At 50.3% G+C, this 17,720-nt stretch overlaps 1 protein-coding gene across 1 annotated transcript; it reads right to left on the minus strand.

Annotated features, from left to right (window-relative positions):
* Nucleotides 1-2,238: 2,238 nt before the first annotated feature.
* Nucleotides 2,239-15,947, minus strand: LOC147646194 (uncharacterized). Its single transcript, XM_086873812.1, has 15 exons — nt 15,643-15,947; nt 13,941-13,978; nt 13,366-13,497; nt 11,749-11,883; nt 11,135-11,476; nt 10,599-10,688; nt 10,025-10,199; nt 8,482-8,545; nt 7,737-7,785; nt 7,246-7,358; nt 6,538-6,655; nt 5,751-5,850; nt 5,090-5,286; nt 3,603-3,740; nt 2,239-2,491 (listed from the first exon to the last, which is right to left on the minus strand). The coding sequence occupies exons 1-15, from the start codon at nt 15,917-15,919 to the stop codon at nt 2,390-2,392; spliced, it is 2,070 nt and encodes a 689-aa protein (XP_086729938.1). The 5' UTR covers nt 15,920-15,947; the 3' UTR covers nt 2,239-2,389.
* Nucleotides 15,948-17,720: the final 1,773 nt, after the last annotated feature.

A 17,720-nucleotide genomic window follows, 5' to 3' on the forward strand; every position in this document is an offset into this window, starting at 1 on the left:
GCGCTGCTCCGGGGCTGGGGCTGGGCTGGCAGAGGCTGCAGAGCGCCCTGAGAGGCACAGCCTCAGCCCCGGCCGGCATCTTGTGCACGATGGCACAGCCTCAGCCCCGGCCGGCATCTTGTGCACGGTGGCACAGCCTCAGCCCCGGCCGGCATCTTGTGCACGGTGGCACAGCCTCAGCCCCGGCCGGCATCTTGTGCACGGTGGCACAGCCTCAGCCCCGGCCGGCATCTTGTGCACGGTGGCACAGCCTCAGCCCCGGCCGCCATCTTGTGCACGGTGGCACAGCCTCAGCCCCGGCCGCCATCTTGTGCACGGTGGCACAGCCTCAGCCCCGGCCGCCATCTTGTGCATGGTGGCACAGCCTCAGCCCCGGCCGCCATCTTGTGCATGGTGGCAGCTCTGAGGGCTGTGTGAGGGACGCTCTTCCCCAGCGCTGTTTCACGTCCTTTCCTTTCCCAGGATGGCATTTGGAAATGTTTCTTCGGCCCTATCAATACACAACCCACTGTCTTACTTTATGCCTGGAAGGTTCTAAGAAGACAATGAAAAGCATAGCGTGATTATGATGCACAAATAGTAGTCAAGAAAACAGTACTCCATAGTGTAGGGCCTGCAGAGCAGGGATTCGTTTATTCAACACCAGGAGTGAGGGGGAAGCTCCACCACAAACTCACTTGTCCATTCTTTGCACAGGACAAGCTTTTAAACTTTTTTAACTTAATGGGCATATTCTACTTTCCTAAGCTTCATATTTTCTAATTCCATGATTGTGGAAGCCCTTGCAGCAGGGCTCTGCATGAAGTAGTTGTCAGCCTCCTGGTGGTTGTTTTGGATGAAGGCTCAGGAGCTACCTGAATTCAAAAGGCCTTTTTGTTACACTTCAACACTTTCCTTTTCTGGGAATTCAACACAAACTTATAGTCAGTAAGTTCTGCAAGTTCTCTTGCTGTGTGAGGGCACATTGTGTCTTTCATTCAGCAATTCATGAAGAAAACACAAATTGCCTACTGAGACCCTTCTGCTCCCTTCCAAATCACTACTCAAGAACAAGCCTCAGGCACATGCCCATAGTCCCTCTCTGCCAGCAGCTCCGAGCTGCATTGCACAGTGCTTGCTGTGCCCCAGAGAGCACCAAGCAGGCTGGCCTGGTGCCCCTGAATATTTCTGCAAAACCCTCTGCATTTCACACCTTTGCTGTGGCTCAGTGCAGAGCTCCAGGAATGCAGGCGCTTGGTCCCAGAGCTGTGTGAGGCAGTGGCTCGTGCAGATGTGCCCTGACTTGCTGTCAGTGCCTCACGCTGGCCTCGGTTCCCCTGGCAGAAATGCCGTGCCTGAAGGACACTGCCCTGTGCTGGAGCCTGCGGAGCAGCCCGGCTCCCTCCCCCTGTGCCCAGAGTGCTGCACACACTGCTGACCATTGCCAGGAGTTCCAGGGCAGGCGGCAGAAGAGCAGCAATGGTCAGGCAGGGAAGCAGCCCTGGGCTGCTCTTTGCCTTTCTCTCGTCCTGTGCAGACTCCAGACAGCCCATGGCACCAGTGTGTGCTGTGCCCAGCACGGCGCCGCTTCCCCTCAGGAGCAGCCAGCTGCCAGCTTGGCTCTGAGAGCGGAGGATTTGCCTGGGGCCAGCAAGAGGCAGCCAGGGCCAGGCTGCTGCCTCTTGCAGCTCCAAGGGCCTCCTTCCAGCCTGCCTGTGCCGAGGCTCAGGCTTCTCCGGGCTCTGCCAGGGCTCTGCTGGGGCTCCAGCCTGGCCAAGGCTGGGCCCGCTCTCACCTCACAGTCGCTGACAGCTCTGCACCACAGGAGACCTTGCACAGCACCCTCAATGCTCTTTCTGCTTTCTCTCTTCAGCCAGACTCTCCTCCAGCCAAAGAGATTTCTCTTAGGGATACAAATCCAAGTGGCAGGAACCCAAATACTCTCGAGTCACATCTGCACAACCTGCATCTGCACAGGATGTTTGTGTTGCACCGCTCCTCCTTTGGTTTTTCCTGCAAATGCCATTGCTGTTTCTGCCTCAAATAGAAATGCCAGAGCTGGGCAAAACTTGTCCAGTTGGCCATATTCCAAAGGCAGTGTGGTCTGGAGAGGATGAATGAAGAGGAGCCTTCCCCACTTTGAAACAGTACCAAAGAAGCCATCAATGTCACTTTCCACCTCTAAGAAAAAACTGACAATTCAGGAGGAAATGTTGAGCTTTCTCACAGGGTCAGAAGGAGAGAAATGTTCCAAAGGAGTTGAGATTTTAGAAATTTTATTTAAAATCCTACTCTACAATCCTACACTACAAACCTACACTACCATCCTGCACTACAATCCTACTCTATAATCCTACTCTACAATCCTACTCTACAGTCCTACACTAAGTTTTTCATGGAGAAGACAGTTCTAAATTGATTGTTGCATTCCTGCCTCCTCCTTCCACTTCTTCACTGCAAGGATGAGAGGTGCCAGGCTGGACCCAGGCATGGCCGATGTTATAAATTGATGCTGCAGAAAGGAAAACAACAAGAAAGCATGATTTTCCAAGCTAAGAGCTTCAAAGGCAGGGGAATACTTTTTAAATGGAAAGGGGATTGAGTCAGAGTAGGTCAGGAGCATGGGGCAAGAGTGGCACAGGTTGCCCCAAGAGCTGGTAGGAGGCCCATCCCTGGAAATATCTGAGGTGTGAGTATCCTGATCTCTTGAAAGATGTCCCTGCTCATTGCAGGACACAGACTAGATGACCTTTCCATGTCCCTGTGTGTTAGTTTGAGATGAATTGACATTTAGGGAAAGAAGTAAGAAACCCCGCACGGAAGTGATTTCTTTGAGAGAAGCTGCTGGGAGCTTCCCCTGTGCCTGAGACAGGCCAATGGCTGGCTAGTTCTGAGAACTGACAACATTTTGCACCATTTAGAAATGAGATGCGCCTCTGTGATGATGCACATTTTGAAAACCACCAGCCCGGGCACTGGCCCTCTTTGCTTCCGGAGCCCGAAGGTAACGGAGCTCTGGTGAGGCCGGCCCTGCTCGCCCACGGCCTGTGCTCCTGGGGGAGGCCGGGCCAGAGCCCAGCGGCTCCTGGGCGGGGGATGGAGGCTGCGGGACCCCGGCCCCAGGCTGGGCCAGGCCACGGCTGCTGACATCTTGCCCACACTAAACCCTCTCCCCGGCGTGCAGCGAAGGCTCCAGGCCGAGCCTCCCCTCCCAGCGGCTCCCGGGCAGAGAGAGGGGCCCAGCACAGCCTGAAATCCAACACCGTGACTGCCATGACCTGGGTGAGATTGAACCCTTTCACTGCACAGGTGAGACCTTTCTTATTCTTGTGGGCCTGCTAATAAAATTTGTTATTCCTTTGAAGTTTGAAGCCTGTTTTGCCCTTCTCCTAATCCATAGCTCCCAGCAAGAAATGAGTAAGTGCCCTGGTGATTTTAGCCAGCGCTAAAACCCAGCACTCCCTGCCAGCCCAGCCCAGTCTAGGATTGCTCCCCACTGTCAGCTGAACAGCACCAAGGTTGGAAGGGAGGAGGATGGGGGCTCATCTGATGCCTTGGATTTCAGTGGAGGAGGAGCCCATCCCTGGGACACTGTTTCACCTGCAGCCCTTTTGGCATTTTACCTGCAGCAGCTCCTTGGCAGACCAGCGCTGCGCCTCGCCTTTCTGCAGGCAGCAGCTCAGGAAGTCACGCAGCAAAGGCGAGAATTGCTCGGGCTGCCGCAGCTGTGGGGTCCCTTCTGTGGCTATGTGGAATTTAGCCTGGAGAAAAAGGAAACACAAGGCTCCACCTGCTTCTTTCCCATCTGGAACTGCTCTCCCAGAGCCCATTGTTCCAGCTCCACTCTGCAGTGGCAGTTTTTGCCCTGGCAGAGAGGCAGACATGACTTTCCTGTAGCATTTGGATGACAACTTTCCTGTATCATGAAAAACCCCAAGCCCCAAAGCCACAGCTTTGCCAACATCCAGCAGATCTTGCCTTGGCAGCTGATTTCATTGCCTGATCTAGTTAGTGGCAACTACATCAGCAAATACGTGTTTCCTTCTCAAAGGATTCCCAGCAGCTTGGCAGCCTTTTTGGAAGAGGGATTTTGCTATTCTAACTAACTCTACTATTCCAAGGATTCTTACATGAAAAGAATCTCTGCAGTGCTTGTTGGTCCCTTAAGCACAGCTGCCATAAAACAAAACTCATCCAGCTTTTTGTCCTGTTCTTGAAAATGATGGTAATTGGAAGGAAAGAAAGGAAATGCAGCAGGTGTTCCTCAGGGAAGGAAACAAACCTTTGGAATCTCATTTTCAACACAGACACATTAAGATGCCTGCACAAATGTATTGGGTTGAAAATGCCTGTTTGGGCACACAGGAGCCACCTGCAGCTCTGTCTCTCAGCACTCTGAAAATTTCAGGTTCCCATATGTGGCAAAAGGAAAATATTCATGGTGAAATCAGAAGTGTCATCCCTGTGGTAACCCTGTGCTGGTTGGATTCTCAAGTCAATGCATTAACGCTGTGCCCATCCCAGAAAGTGCCAGGAAACAAACAGGAGGTTTTGGCAGGCTCTCCCCGTCACCAGGCTCCAGCTTGGTGATGTGGAGAAAGTGGCTTGGGTTAGGAAAGAAGGTGGTCACTGAGTGTCTCAGCAGCACTGCACAAGAAGCAGAAGAGACTCTGGCTTTACAGCCTCATCTCCAGGTTTCAGGCAAGTTTCCCTGTGAGAAGAATGGGGCTGCACCTCTTCTCTCAAAAGCACTGTTTTTGAAACTTGGTTTGGTTTGAGTTTCTTTGCTTCATTTCTGGAAAGATAACAGCAGCTCTGAGATGCTTGTTTCCTATTCTTGGGGCCATCTACACAGCCAAAAGAGCTGGAACGACTTCTAAGGCAAAGCAAAATGCTGCCTGAGAATGGAGATGGTTTGAGCGAGGTAAGGCTTGAGTTCCCCCAGTGCTGCAACCAAAGCTCCAGCAGATGCTGATGTGCTGCAGGGCCATTTGTAGAAGGGGCCTTGGTGGAAGTACTTCCAGCAGATGGCCATGGGATTTTGTGCAGTGAGCAGAGAACACGGGACAGGTGAGAAAGACAGCGGGATCAGAGAGTATTTGCTCCTTACCGATTGAGCAGTGAAACTGTCATAAGGAGTTTTTTGTTCGGCCATTTCAATTGCCACAATTCCAAAAGACCACACGTCCACTTTTGGGCCATATGGTTGACGCTTCACCACTTCAGGTGCCATCCACCAAGGAGTCCCGGTCACCGAGCACCGCTGATTTTGCTCAGGGGTGAGCTGAGCAGAAAGGCCAAAATCAGCTGAGGAGAAAGCAAAATACTCTTTTAATTTTAATACTCTCAATTAGGAAACCAAGGCAAAGAATTCCCCAGTGGAAGTTTGAGAATGTGCAGTTGAATTTCCTGGACAACAATCCCTGCTCTGTTTCCTTGGGGCTTTAGCCAAGGCAATATGAATTGGCTACTTCAAACATCCCCCCATTTTTTACACTTCCTCCAGCAGTGCCTTTTGTTCCCCTGAAGGTTTAGATTGCAGCTCCCTCCCTCTGGAAGGAACACACACAGACACACACAGAGCAATAGCACTCTTGGCTGCTTGTGGTTCCTTGTCATAGCTGTGTGCACCCTGCAACTGTGCCTTCAGCCCACAGCAGGGGGGACCCCTGCACTGCCAGCAGCAGCATTTTTGGGGAGCTGGCAGTCACTGAAAGCAGCCCCACACCCCCCATTCCTGGAAGGCTGAAGCTGAGCAAGAATACACTGACCCAGCTTGACAGAGCCGTCGGTTCTAAGAAGGATGTTGTTGCTCTTGACATCTCGATGGATCACGTGGTTGGAGTGAAGAAAATCCAGTCCTTGCAGGCACTGAGAGAGAAAACAGAACCAGGGGGGCAAAAAGTAGTGCTGTGAGTTCATCGCACAAGCAAGGAAACAGCTGTGGAAGGTTCCCTTTGCAGGGGAATGGGGAGGAATGGCAGAACACAGCGCCATTGAGAGCAAGAGCCTGCTGCTCCAACAGGAGCAGAGCAGCACCTTTCCCAGGAAAGGCATGTCAGCTTTTGAAAGAGCACCAGCAACTGCTGTTGTAGACTGTCCCCTGCAAAGCAGCCAGGGTGACTGCAGCTGCAGTGCATGTGCTCAGAAGCAAACAGCATTTGGGCTGCACTACTATCCTTTTCAGCTGAGAACTAAAACAAATATGTCTCTCTTTTTTCTCTTTCCTGTTTGTTTCAAATCCTGCCAGTACACCTTTGCTTTAGAGACAAGGAATGTAGTGCAGACAGGCAAAAATTTAGCTAGGCAAGGTGGAGAACTGCAAATGGCAATGCGAGAGACAGAGCTAGAATACAAGAGCAGGGGATAAGAGTACAGGAAGTGAGTCCAGTGAGTGTAGGGGCACTGGCAGACAGTTCACTTGAGATGCTCTTGCTTGCCCATAGCCGAGCAGCAACACAGAAACCAAGCCTGGCCCATGAAATCCCTCCCGTTCTGAGCCCCTGTTTCCCAGACAATGCAGCTCAAGGCCTTGGAAGCACAGATGGGATCCCTGACCTCCCGACTGACAGCTGCAATCTCTCCTTCAGACATTTGAATCTCATCAATGAGATCTCTCAGAGTGCCTCCATCCATGTACTCCATCACCAGCCAGAGTTCCTCATGCACAAGGTAGCTGAAAAAAGGAAACAAGGCCATGCAGGTGAACATGCACGGCTAGGTTGGTTTTTTGCTTGAGTCTTGTTTCTGGGTCCCTGTGAGACAAGGGCAGAAGTAAAGGCATAGACATTGCCTCTAGGCTGTGCAGTGTTTGCAGTCTGTGCTGTCTCAAGGAGAAAGGCAGTTTAGGAAGAGCCCGGATAAAAAACCTGTCACGCATGGCATTTCTGGAAATAAGCACCTAGTCTTCCTGGCATGCACAGCAATGGAAAAGAGGGGCAACAATGCAAGGGCAATCCTCTCTTGGATGGTTCATCAGCATTTAAGAAACTTGAAAAACTCAAGCCCAAAGAACTGTGGAGGCAATGAACTTAGAAGGTATTGAATTCTTAAGATAGGGCTGATGCAGGTTTTTGAACAATGTCCAGTCTGCATTTGCCAGGGTGACATGCCATGCAGACAAAATGCAGTCTCTTCCCATCCATTGGAGATAAGTAGAGAAATAATCATTAACAGCTCTATTTCCTGCCACTGACCAAAGTGGGTTTTTAAGCTCTCATGCTTGTAGTATGTAAACATTCAAGGGATAGGACCGTGACCACTCACCTGGCTAAGTAATTCACGATCCTGGGACTCCTATTACTCTCCATGATCCTGATTTCATTCATGGTTAGTATCTTCCTACTCACTCCTTGCACATTTATTTTCTTGATGGCCACCTCAAATGACATTGAAAAGGAGTAATTTGAGAAAATTGGTAGCATGAGACCACAACACACATGGAGCAAGTGATTTTGGAATGGCACAGCCAAGCTGTGCCAAAGTGCCTTGTGATTAGACCTCATCACCAGAGTAATTAGGGAGTGACATTCCAACAGCCCATTTCTCTGCTCCCTTGGGGGTCAGTTACAGGACATGTGGCCACTGGCGATTTGCCTTGTCCACAAAGCCTGTTCCAAGTGCAATTTGCAGGCTGGCTCCAGTCTGTGCTTCTTGTGCCTTTTCAGCACAGCTCTACTCAAAGCTCCAGCCACAGCTGTCAGCAGTGGGGAAAGGCCTGGAGAGCAGCAGAGGCTGCAGGGGCTGTTGACATTTACCTCTCCTCCTGTTGCAATGTCAAGTGCTCTGGAAACCTCTCCAAAACCCCTAGAAACAAAACAGCAGCAAAGAAAGGAGAAGCCATTTAGATCTTGCACTGAAAGCCAGTCCAGACAGGAAAGCTCTGCTGTAAATGCCTAAAAGCTGCAGGTTGCAGGAGGGGTCTGCCAGAAGGCAGATGATGCATTTTCCCCTCAAGTGCCTGGGCACTGGGCCTGTTCCTGAAGCCTTGGGCTTTACTGCCTCAGCTCCAAAAGGCAGCTTATTCCTTCATCTCGGCTATCAGCTTCTAAACTGTGCAATTCTAATCCTGAGCATGGAGTACTTCCTTTAGCAAACTCTTGGAGAGAAATGTTCCTGAGAACTGTTATCTGACAGCTCTCATTGGGGGTAGGTTGTGCTTTCAGGCAAGCAAGATTCTTCTCCTTTCATTAGTGTGGGCAGATGATTTGGAGACATCCAAAAATGCGAAGGAAATGAATCCTGAGCTGTCCCACACTTGAGAGACAAGCAGATTTCCCAGGTTCTGTTCCTTGCTGCAGGCAAGACCTTGGCAGCATGGAGATGTCTTTGACAATGCCTTCTGAGCACACTTGACAAATTCTGGCCAGTACTGAGAGATGGGGCAGACTAAGCCCGCTGTCTAAACATGTGGACAACCTGTCTGACTTCCCACTTGATGGATATTCCCCCAGGGAAACACCTGGCCCGTGGCTGTGTAGAAGTGACTGTGGTTGGACTCACCCGCTGCCAAGACTTTCCAGTTCAATGTATTTTGTGATGGGATTTTCCGTGTTCACCATTCTCCCTGAGGGAAACAAAATGCAAGATGCTGACTTTCAGGCAGAGATCCGAACTTGCAGGAGATGCCAAAGGCAGCCCCGCTGTCTGGGGCTCTGAACCCTCTGTGGTCAGCTGGGCAGCAAGCACAGCAGCAACAAGACAGGCAGTTGTGCAGTACAAATGGGCAGCAGAGAGACTGATTTTGTCCAGTCCTTGGAAGGAAATGAAGCGCAGAGAGCACAGCAGGGCACAGCACAAGGCTGGCAAAGGCCAAGCGTGAGCACTGACAAGCAATGGCAAGAAGACACAGCCAGCCTGAGCCCCTGACAAGCTGTGGCCCCCGTTCAGGACACACCAGCATTGCCTTGGAGATCAGACACAGCCAGGTGCAGATCAAGGCCCTTTTGTGTCCCAGCAGGTGAAGGTAGACACCAAATCAGCTGGGATCTTTTCTCAGCCCCACCAGGTCTTTTCTGAGAGCACAGCACTGGCAGCTGTTATGGGCAATAAGCTGATTAAATGGGTTGTGCTGCAGAATCACAGAGGGCTTGATGTGTTTTCCCAGAGACTGATCTGAGCAGGGCTTGGGCCAATAGGTAGGATTCTAAGAGTCATGGGAATGGCTGGGAATCAGGGATGAAAAAGTGCCATGGATCTGAGGAATACACAGCACAGGGGCTGCAGGCTCGCTCCTGAGAAATGCCTGCAGTGCTGTTTTATCTGATCACACCATGTGGATCTGTCTCTTGGACACATCTTTAGAAAAATAAAACTGGGATATTAATTACAGATTGTTATACAAATATCTGTTTCTTCATTGTGGGCCCAATGAAAACATCTCTTGCTCTCTGTTTCTGCTGTCACCTGATGTTCTTTCAAAGGAGTCCTCACTGACAAAAATACAGCATCCTCACAAAAACCTTGTAGATGTAGTAGAGGCAATAAAAACAGTCCTAAAAATGACAGCAGTAAGACACATGGGGCAGAACAGCTCTTTCAGGATGGAGAAAAAACAAACTCTACCAAAAAACACCAAATCTGAAACCAAAAAGTATAGAAACTGAAAACTAAAAACGGAACCACAACAAAAAGACAAAACCACAAAACCAATTAATATCTCTGAAGTCTTTTGGTTCTGACGACTGGTGGGAAGTCTGGAGTCTAAGGAGAATCTAGGAATCAAATATTCTGTTCAGTTTGGCCACTAGCACACAGGACTTGCATAGATCATTTGCTGGGCCACAGCCTTCTGCTGATCCAAGAACAATTCCTGCTGCTGCCTTTAGTGGCAAGGGAATGCCAGGCAAAGCCGAGCCAGTCCAAGCTGCCCTCAGAGGCAGCAGGAACAGCCAGAGCGCTCTCTCGCTGCCTCAGAGCACAGCAGTTCCTGTGGGGAGTCCTAAATGTCTCTGGGACACCAAAGTGAGGAGGATCATTTGCTACAGCTCTGCTGGCACGTGCACACAATACACTGTCCCTCAGACAAGAAATACACCAGACGTACTCAGTTGCTCCACGAAGTCTCCCAGGCTCTCCTGGAGCTGAGCAGCAGATGTGTCACTGCTGGAAATGGACAAACTGCCCCGGCTCCACTGCTCAGCTTGGGCAACAAAGGCTCCTTTAGATGCTGCTGCTGCTGCTGCTCCTGCAGCAGATTGAATGGAAGAGCCTGTGTAGATCTGCGAGAAGAAAGGAGTTTGTGTCAGGAAGCTGGCTGGCAGAGATTACCCCGAGTTCCCTTTTCAAATGCAAGCCCTTAGGAAGTTGCTGTTAGCCACATGCAAAGCTCATCAACTGGATTTTTTGGATGCCCACTTCTGGAACCAAATGGTCAAAACCCAAGGTTGGTTTTAATCAAGTCGATGGCCAGTTTCATATTCCATTTTCCTGGATTTTCTGAAGGATGACTGCAACAACGACCATTGCACTTCCTCCCAAGGATCCCTTTCCCCCTCCAAGGGCTGCAGACACATTTGCAGCTCCTTGTTCTAATGTTGGAGCTCCTCCCCCTCAGTCCTCTTTTCCTGCACCATCTTCAGAAGGTGCTCAGCCTGCAGCACTTGTGCTTGGGACAGTACCTGTGCCTGCCGCCGACCTTGGGGCTCTTCATCAGCCGGCATTTGCTGGAAGCCTTCGCAGGCTGCCAGGTGAGATATCAACACGTCCACCTCAAGTCAAAGAGAACAAAGCAGTCAGAGACCACAGCTTGTCCCTGTGTGCCAAGGCTCATTGACTGTGAGCAAAGGGAAAGAGCAGGACAGCAGCAGATTCACCAAGGGATACAGACAGCTTGCAGCTTGTATTCCAAATCTGTCTGGGGGACTGTGTTCACTTGCAAAAAGCCCTGAAGAAACAAGGAGAGCAGGAGCAGGCCAGCAGGAATCCCTTGAGATGAGTGCTGGCAAAAGGGGCAAATGACTGGTGCCACTGTCCAGGGCAGCAGCTGAGATTGAGCACAGCAGGAAATGTCCTTCCAAGCAGCTGGGATAGACACTACAGCAGGATGGCACTGAGAGGCATCAGCCCAGCCCCCTGCTGCTCTGCAGAGGAAAGGCAAGAAGGGCAGAAAGCACCAGACTGCAGTGACTGCTGTGCCTATCGCTCTTTCACTCACTCGATTTTCTAGAGCCTCTTGCTGCTTAGCGAGGAGATGGAATTTCTCTTCGATTATTCTTCTTTCTTCCTCCAGCCTCTCCTCCCTTGCCCTGATCCTAGCCTCAGCTTCCTGCAGCTCTGCCAGAAGCTCCTCCTCGGAGGCCTGTGAAGAATGACAGAGAGGAATTTCCATGAGTGGAGTGTCGGCCACACTTTCACTCACCTGGTTCTGTTGATTTCCTCTCTGCCAGGGGAGATTCATCTCCTCTTTGATGCTTCTGTCTTCCTCGTGCCTCCTCTTCACTGCCATGATGGCCCTCGGAGCTTCGGGCAGCTCTGCCTGGGGCTCTGCCTCGATGTTCTGTACACACAAATGGAGAGCAAGTGCCTGGGAGCTGCCTTCAGGCTCAGCTTCTTCCTCAGTTTCAGCCTCAAAATCACACTCATTCAGTCACTTCTTTCTGCTTCCCTACCCACCTCTGCTTCCACTGTAACCTCCTGTCCCGCTGCTGATCTCTGCAGAGGCTCTTTGCTTTCAGGGCCTCTGGCACTCGTGGCCTGCTCAGTCCCAAGAGCTGCGTTTTATGCCCCTCTTCCTGCCCTTCACTCTGTCCCCTGCTGAGTCAGCCTTACCTGGCCATTCTCCAGTGGCTCTTCCACCTGCTGCCCCAGCTGCTCTTCCTGCTCTTGGGCTGGGAACAGCTCTCCCTCAGGCTGGCACGGCCGTCCTGATAAAACAATCTGCTCCTGCTCTTTCTCTAGAAGGACCTGCAGAGAAAGCAAGAGAAGATGGGCTTCAGCTTCTCATCCAACATTTGTGGGCCAAGACTCAAAGGCTGATGGGCTCCCACGTTCCCAAAGCTCAGTGCTGCTGCTCTCCTGCCTTGTTCTCTGCCTGTGGGGAAGCACAGATTCCAAAGTGACCCTGGCAGTGCAATCAGGGCCCATCTGGCACTGAATCTCCAACAGACTCTTGGGCAGCTGACAGGAAATGTGGGGCATTTCTCAAGGGCCTCCCTCCCCTTCTGCTGTGTCTTGCTTGTCTCTCCCTAGTGACTGACAGCCAGCCCTGTCCCACAGCTCCATCCTGGCTCTGCAGGGGCTTCCTGGGTGAGCTCAGCCCTTGGGAGAGACACTGCTGGAGTTCATGTTCTTTTCAGGCCTGCCCTGCCAGTCCTGCCCCTCTGACATCCACACTCTTGTTAGAAATCCTGCTCATTCAGGGGACAAGGATGTGTGCAATTGGATCCTCTGCTGCAGGTCAGAGAGCCTCTATGGCCACCTCAGGATATGGAAGAGGACCAAGGTGTTTCTCCTCCCTCTTTTGTCAGCTGAGAATTCTGAGTGGCACTGACAGAGATCCTCAAAAGGCCCCACCAACAAATTAATTGACACACCCCTAGGGATGCCAATGAAGGAAGCCATGGGTCATGTAATGCATGTATGACCAAAGTCAGCAAAAACCACCTAAACCATGGAATTGTCTCACCTCACTAGGACAGGCAGAAATTTATAGGTTAAACAGGGAGTGTCAGGACAGAAGAGGCAGGAGGAGGAAAACAGCTCTGAGGAGAAAAAACAACCATCTCTAAAGGGGTTCTTAGCAACACAAGACAGCACTCAAGGACTTGCAGCTTTGCCCCCACACTAGGCTCCAATGCAGTTTCCAAAGCTGCAGACTTCACCACAAAACGTATCAAGAGAAACTTGCCACTTGTGGATTTTGCCTCAGAAGAAGGGTTCAGAACTACACAGTTTGTTTCTTTGGCCACACAGGACAAGAATGGCCGGCCACAGCTTCATGGACAACACAATCATCTCCTTGCAGCTTATCAAAAGCCAAAAGACAGGTGGCCTAAAAGATTCTGCAGAAGTGAAGAATTACTCCAGAAAACTGCAGAACAGTTCTCCAGGTCATCCAGAGGTTTCCAAAAAGGGAAAGCAAACAAAGCAAGCCCTGTGAGCCCCAGAAATGCCGTGTGAGGCCTTGGCCATGGCTTGGCAGAAGCCAAGAGACAGAGCTTCCCTGAGCCAAGCAGCCAGCTGCTCACCCGCAGGCAGCAGCGCTTTGGGGCCTCAGCACGACGGCTCAAAGCCCAATTTCCAGCTGCCATGGGATGGGGGAATGGCTGGGTGCTGGCAGGACTCCAGCACTCAGCATCCTCAGCCAGCAACAGCAAGTGCTGGCTGCTCAGAAACTTGCAGCTCTGCCTTGCACTAAAGACAGCAGCACCCAGCACTGGCACTTACTGTCTGGGCATGGTCAGGCTGGGCTGTGACCACAGCTGGAGGCTCGTGCTCCTTTTGCTCATTTTGCTCCTCTTTGGCCTCTTCTCCAGGAGCAGAGGGAGCCACAGCAGAGTCTGCTCTTGCTTCTGGGCTCTGTGGACAGATGGTGGAGTTAGGGACAGACAGCTCCCTATCATTTAGAACCTTATTTCTATTCAGCTTGATTTCTACAACCAGCTCTACCAAGCACAAATCATCAGCTTTGATAGCAATGGGATTCTAAGTCTCTCCAACTAAATTAAAATGGGTTAATTCAGCCAGGCTGCAAATAGCTCTGAATTAGAGAGTTCACCCTGGCTACTATCAGCAAGCAACGTTCTCTCTGCAAATCTGAGCTTTGAGTTCTTTTAAAGCTCTGCAATGGAAAATTAGGAAATAGCCAACAATGCCTTTGCTATTGCTGTTGTAAACATGGAAATGGATCTTCTTTCAGCCCACCCAGCTGGCCCTCTGCACTCTACTGCCACAGGCCAAGCTCACAGTTCCCTGCACAATTCTGAAACTCCAGAAACATCAAATGTTCCTTTCTGACTCACCTCAGGATCGGCACCTCTGAACACACGGCTCAGATGACCTGCAGTGGGCAAGGAAAAGGAACCAAATTCTTTGAGAAAACTGAAGAGAACCGTGGCCTATTTAGAACAGCATCTGAGAAGATCTCCCAGTCTGCATTTTCAAAGGTGTCCTGCTTGACTGGTGTTGTTTAAAGCAGCAACTAAAAAATCACTAGGAAACTTACTTATTTTTTGCTGTGAGATATGGATTAGAACAAGAGCAAAACAGGCTTAAAACTTAAATGGAATAAAGACAGTTTATTTACAAAAAGTACAAGAATAAGAAACCAGAATAAAACTTCCAGAACAACCCTTTTCTCCCCCACTACCCAACCATTCCCTTGTTTACATGACAACATGGAGACAAAAAACTTTGGATCTTTGGTGTTTACAACAGTCCCAATTCCTGCTGGAGTCTTTTCATCAGTCTTTGTAGAGAAACAGAAGTCTTCTTCTGCTATCTATGGAGTTTTTCACACAAAAACGATTTTTCTTCATAGCTTTCTATTTCTCTGATGCCAGCTGCCCAGAAATCTGCCATCAGTTGTCTCCTCCCATTTCCCATCACTCTGAGGTGTGTTATGGGTCATGAGTCTAGGGATGTCATTTTTATGAATGAGTTATTCAAAGGCAAAAGTTCTCTTTATCTGTTTTTGTGAGCCCTCCTGGAAACAGAAGTTTTCTTTTTGCTTCTTAAAAGCCACAAATCTTCAACTTTTACTTCTCCCCCTCTGTTCCAGCATCTCACAGTGTCACAACTACTTCATCATTTGCTCAAAATCCACACTTGGAAACACTCCATTCCTCCCAATATACTCTGTCATGAATTAAAGGAGTTTTTTTCAGAACACTACTGTCCATGCCCATAGCTTTAACAGAAAAATATTTCAGCTTATTAAAGCATCTCCTTATTTCTCTTCCCCCTCTAAATTTAATTTTTTTCTTCACTCTCTTTGATGGGTTGATGATTGATCACTCCCTCTCTCTCTCTCTCTCTGGAAAAAAAGGATTAATCTGCAAGTCTCATGCAGGCAGTAAAAGAGTTAAAATCTTGCTAAAGCTGCAGATGTTGATGGTGTCAGGTTTCAGTTCAGTGGCAGAAACTGCAAACCAAGTCAGGCTGGCCGGCTCCGTTTCTCCCCCCACCCCGCCCTCTGCAGCCTTGTCCGGCCTGGAGGGGGGGAGGAGGCCGAGACAGAGCCCTGTGACCTCGTCAGAAGCCAGAAACCAAAGAGAGCAAGAAATTCCCGGCCTCACATCTTAAGGTGGTGTTCACAGGTTGATCTCACTTCTCAATAGTTAAAACCGCTGCCAATTCTCACCCATGGCCAGGAATTAGTCAGGAGAAAAAACTCCCATCAGCCTCCAGCAGTTTCAACTTCCCCAGCTCTCAGAGCTATCTTAAAAGTAAAGTCACCCCAAGAGACTGAGCCAGCAAAGTGAGGAAATGCCAGACTCTGCTGCCACAGGCTCTCCTGTGGAGGGAACAGAAGCCCTGCAAATGCTGCCCGCAGCCCCCTGGCTACAGACACCCCGTGTTTTGCTGAAGGTGTTGACAGGAGCTTTACCAAACCAGGGGCATCCTCATGGTCTTTGTGTTTCAATAGCAACCTGGTCACTAAGGAAGAGCAGGGAGACCTACAAAAGCCAGCTCAGGTTCCAGCCAGGGAAAACCTCTACTTACGTGCCAGGTTGGTGAGGTAATAGCCGGAGTAGCCGATGCCATAAATGGTGCAAACGGCAGCAGCGAGCTGCTCCATCATTGTAGCACTGCTGTGCCAGTTTGCACACTCTGCTCCACAACAAAAACAAACACGGCTCCTGTCAGTGTGCAGCTGCCCACTGACAAACGCCTCAAGCAGGAGGATGCTCCTGCACTGAGCAAGCCCAAGAGCTGCTCTGACCCTGAGGCCTTCCGTGCACCAAGGCAACCTTGGGATGTCACCACGACAAGGTGGCATCCATGCCCTGACATCACAAAGCCAATGCTCCGCGGTGCTTTGGGAATTGATGCAGAGCAACCCAACCTTCCCTACAGCAAACACGAAATTGCCTGGCAGGTTCTCCTCTGTCACAAAGGGTCACAAATCCTTTGGTGGGCTGTGGGAAATGACAGAAACTTCCACAGATACTGAAGGGTTTCATTTCCAGCCTTGGAAGGAGCTTGGGTTCATGCAATGCTAAAGGTTCACAGACGTTGAGTCGAGAATTCATAAGCTTATGTTCCTATAGCTGCAAGTAAGAATATGCCATAAATAAGTAAGAAACTGCATTGAGTGAGATGGTGGAGAGATTTCAACTGTAATTGTGTGATTTTATAGAGTAAGCTATGAATCTAAATATTATCCTAAGAAGCACATGTGTGTAGGTGAGCTAGCAGTGTATTGAGTGAAAAGCAGACACAGTGCAGCAGAACTTGGCAAAGGTGAAAGGTGATTAAGTAATAATAAACCTCTTCAATTTAGTGCATTAGCCAAAAAACTCAAATTAGCGAATCTCAGCCACTGCACCAGGCTGAAACTGAGGATCCCCAGCCAAGCTCAGAGCGAGGAGAACACAGCATTTGTGGGATCCTTTCCAGTCTGACTTGCTTTAGCTGGAGCCTGGGGGAGGAGAGAGCAGGAGAAGGGTTGGCTGAGTCCTCTCCCCTCTGCCTTGCCCTTCTCTGCTGGATCCTCAGTTCATCCCACACCCACCCCAAGACTCCAGCCCCATCCTACTGGTGCTGACGGGTTTAAAGGAAATAAAGAGGAGATAAAAAAGATAGAGATGAGAGAAAAGGAGAAGTTTAAATGCAGTTTAAATATGAAAGAAATGCACATGTTAGTGACTGCTGAGAGTTCCAAGGGAGCTGAAGGGTTTGGGAAGGGCCAGGAGCCTGTGAAGGGCTCAGGAGCTGCTGCTGCCGGGAGGGAGGAAATGCACCAATGGCTCCCAGCAGAGTCTGTGCTTTGAGGCTCTTTCCCAAACAGCTGCAGGAGGGAAAGCAGCTGAGTTTGGAGGAAGAGTTTTCTGCTGAGGTTTCCTGTTTGGAGCTGTCACAAGCTTGAGCTGCTCAAGGGAAACGCGGCTCTGCTTCCAGCAGGGCCCAACTGCCCGGGAGCACAACTTGGTTCCCTGGCCCTGAGCCAGCGGGCAGCAGCAGCTTCTGTTCCCTCCTGGCTCTTGTGTCATTTCCAGCAGCACAAGACACACCAAGAAAAGCTCCTCCAGAACATGCCATGAGAAACACAACCTGATTTCATGGCATGAAGGAGCTCTGACAATCCCACGGGCTCAGGGTTGTTTGTCAGTGAACAGAGCAGGGAAAAGCACAGACACATTCCCTGCACAGGGAATTCACAGGAGGAAAGTGCAGGGCTGGAGGATGAGCTTGGATACAACGTTCCCACGACAGTTTTGGGGATAAAATCGTCAGCAGAGAGAATAGAAAAAGTGCTACCAAGGGTGGGCTGGGGAGGGCTGGTGCTTCCCGGGAGGCTCCCGAAGCTCAAGAGGACAAAGCCCAGACCTTGTCCAAGCTGCGAGCTGGGTCTGAGCCAGAAACCAGGGGGTGGCAGAGACATTGCTGCTGAAGGGCTTCAGATTGCCAAAGCTAAAGTGTCCAGCATCAAGGAACAACTTGAGGTTACAGAAGTTCCAGTGCTCACGTTCCATCCCCTCATTTCAAGCTGAAAGCGGAGCTCCATCTGTGACTCTGCTTTTTAATAATGAATGTCAAACTTCAACAAAATTCCCTTAAAGACCCCATGAAGGTTCACA

Source organism: Cyanistes caeruleus, unplaced genomic scaffold (assembly GCF_971803275.1).
Source record: "Cyanistes caeruleus unplaced genomic scaffold, bCyaCae1.hap1.1 HAP1_SCAFFOLD_116, whole genome shotgun sequence".
In the NCBI taxonomy this organism is placed as follows: domain Eukaryota; kingdom Metazoa; phylum Chordata; class Aves; order Passeriformes; family Paridae; genus Cyanistes; species Cyanistes caeruleus.

What these genes read in the sequence shown, in the direction of transcription:
- LOC147646194 (XM_086873812.1), bottom strand. Translation starts at nt 15,919, where the DNA reads ATGCCACCTTGTCGTGGTGACATCCCAAGGTTGCCTTGGTGCACGGAA. An exon ending in AAGAGGCTCTAGAAAATCGA is followed by an intron (nt 10,689 to 11,134) that starts GTGAGTGAAAGA and finishes CTTTGACTTGAG; the next exon opens with GTGGACGTGTTGATATCTCA. An exon ending in CTGCCAAGGAGCTGCTGCAG is followed by an intron (nt 2,492 to 3,602) that starts GTAAAATGCCAA and finishes TCCTTTCTGCAG; the next exon opens with CATCAATTTATAACATCGGC.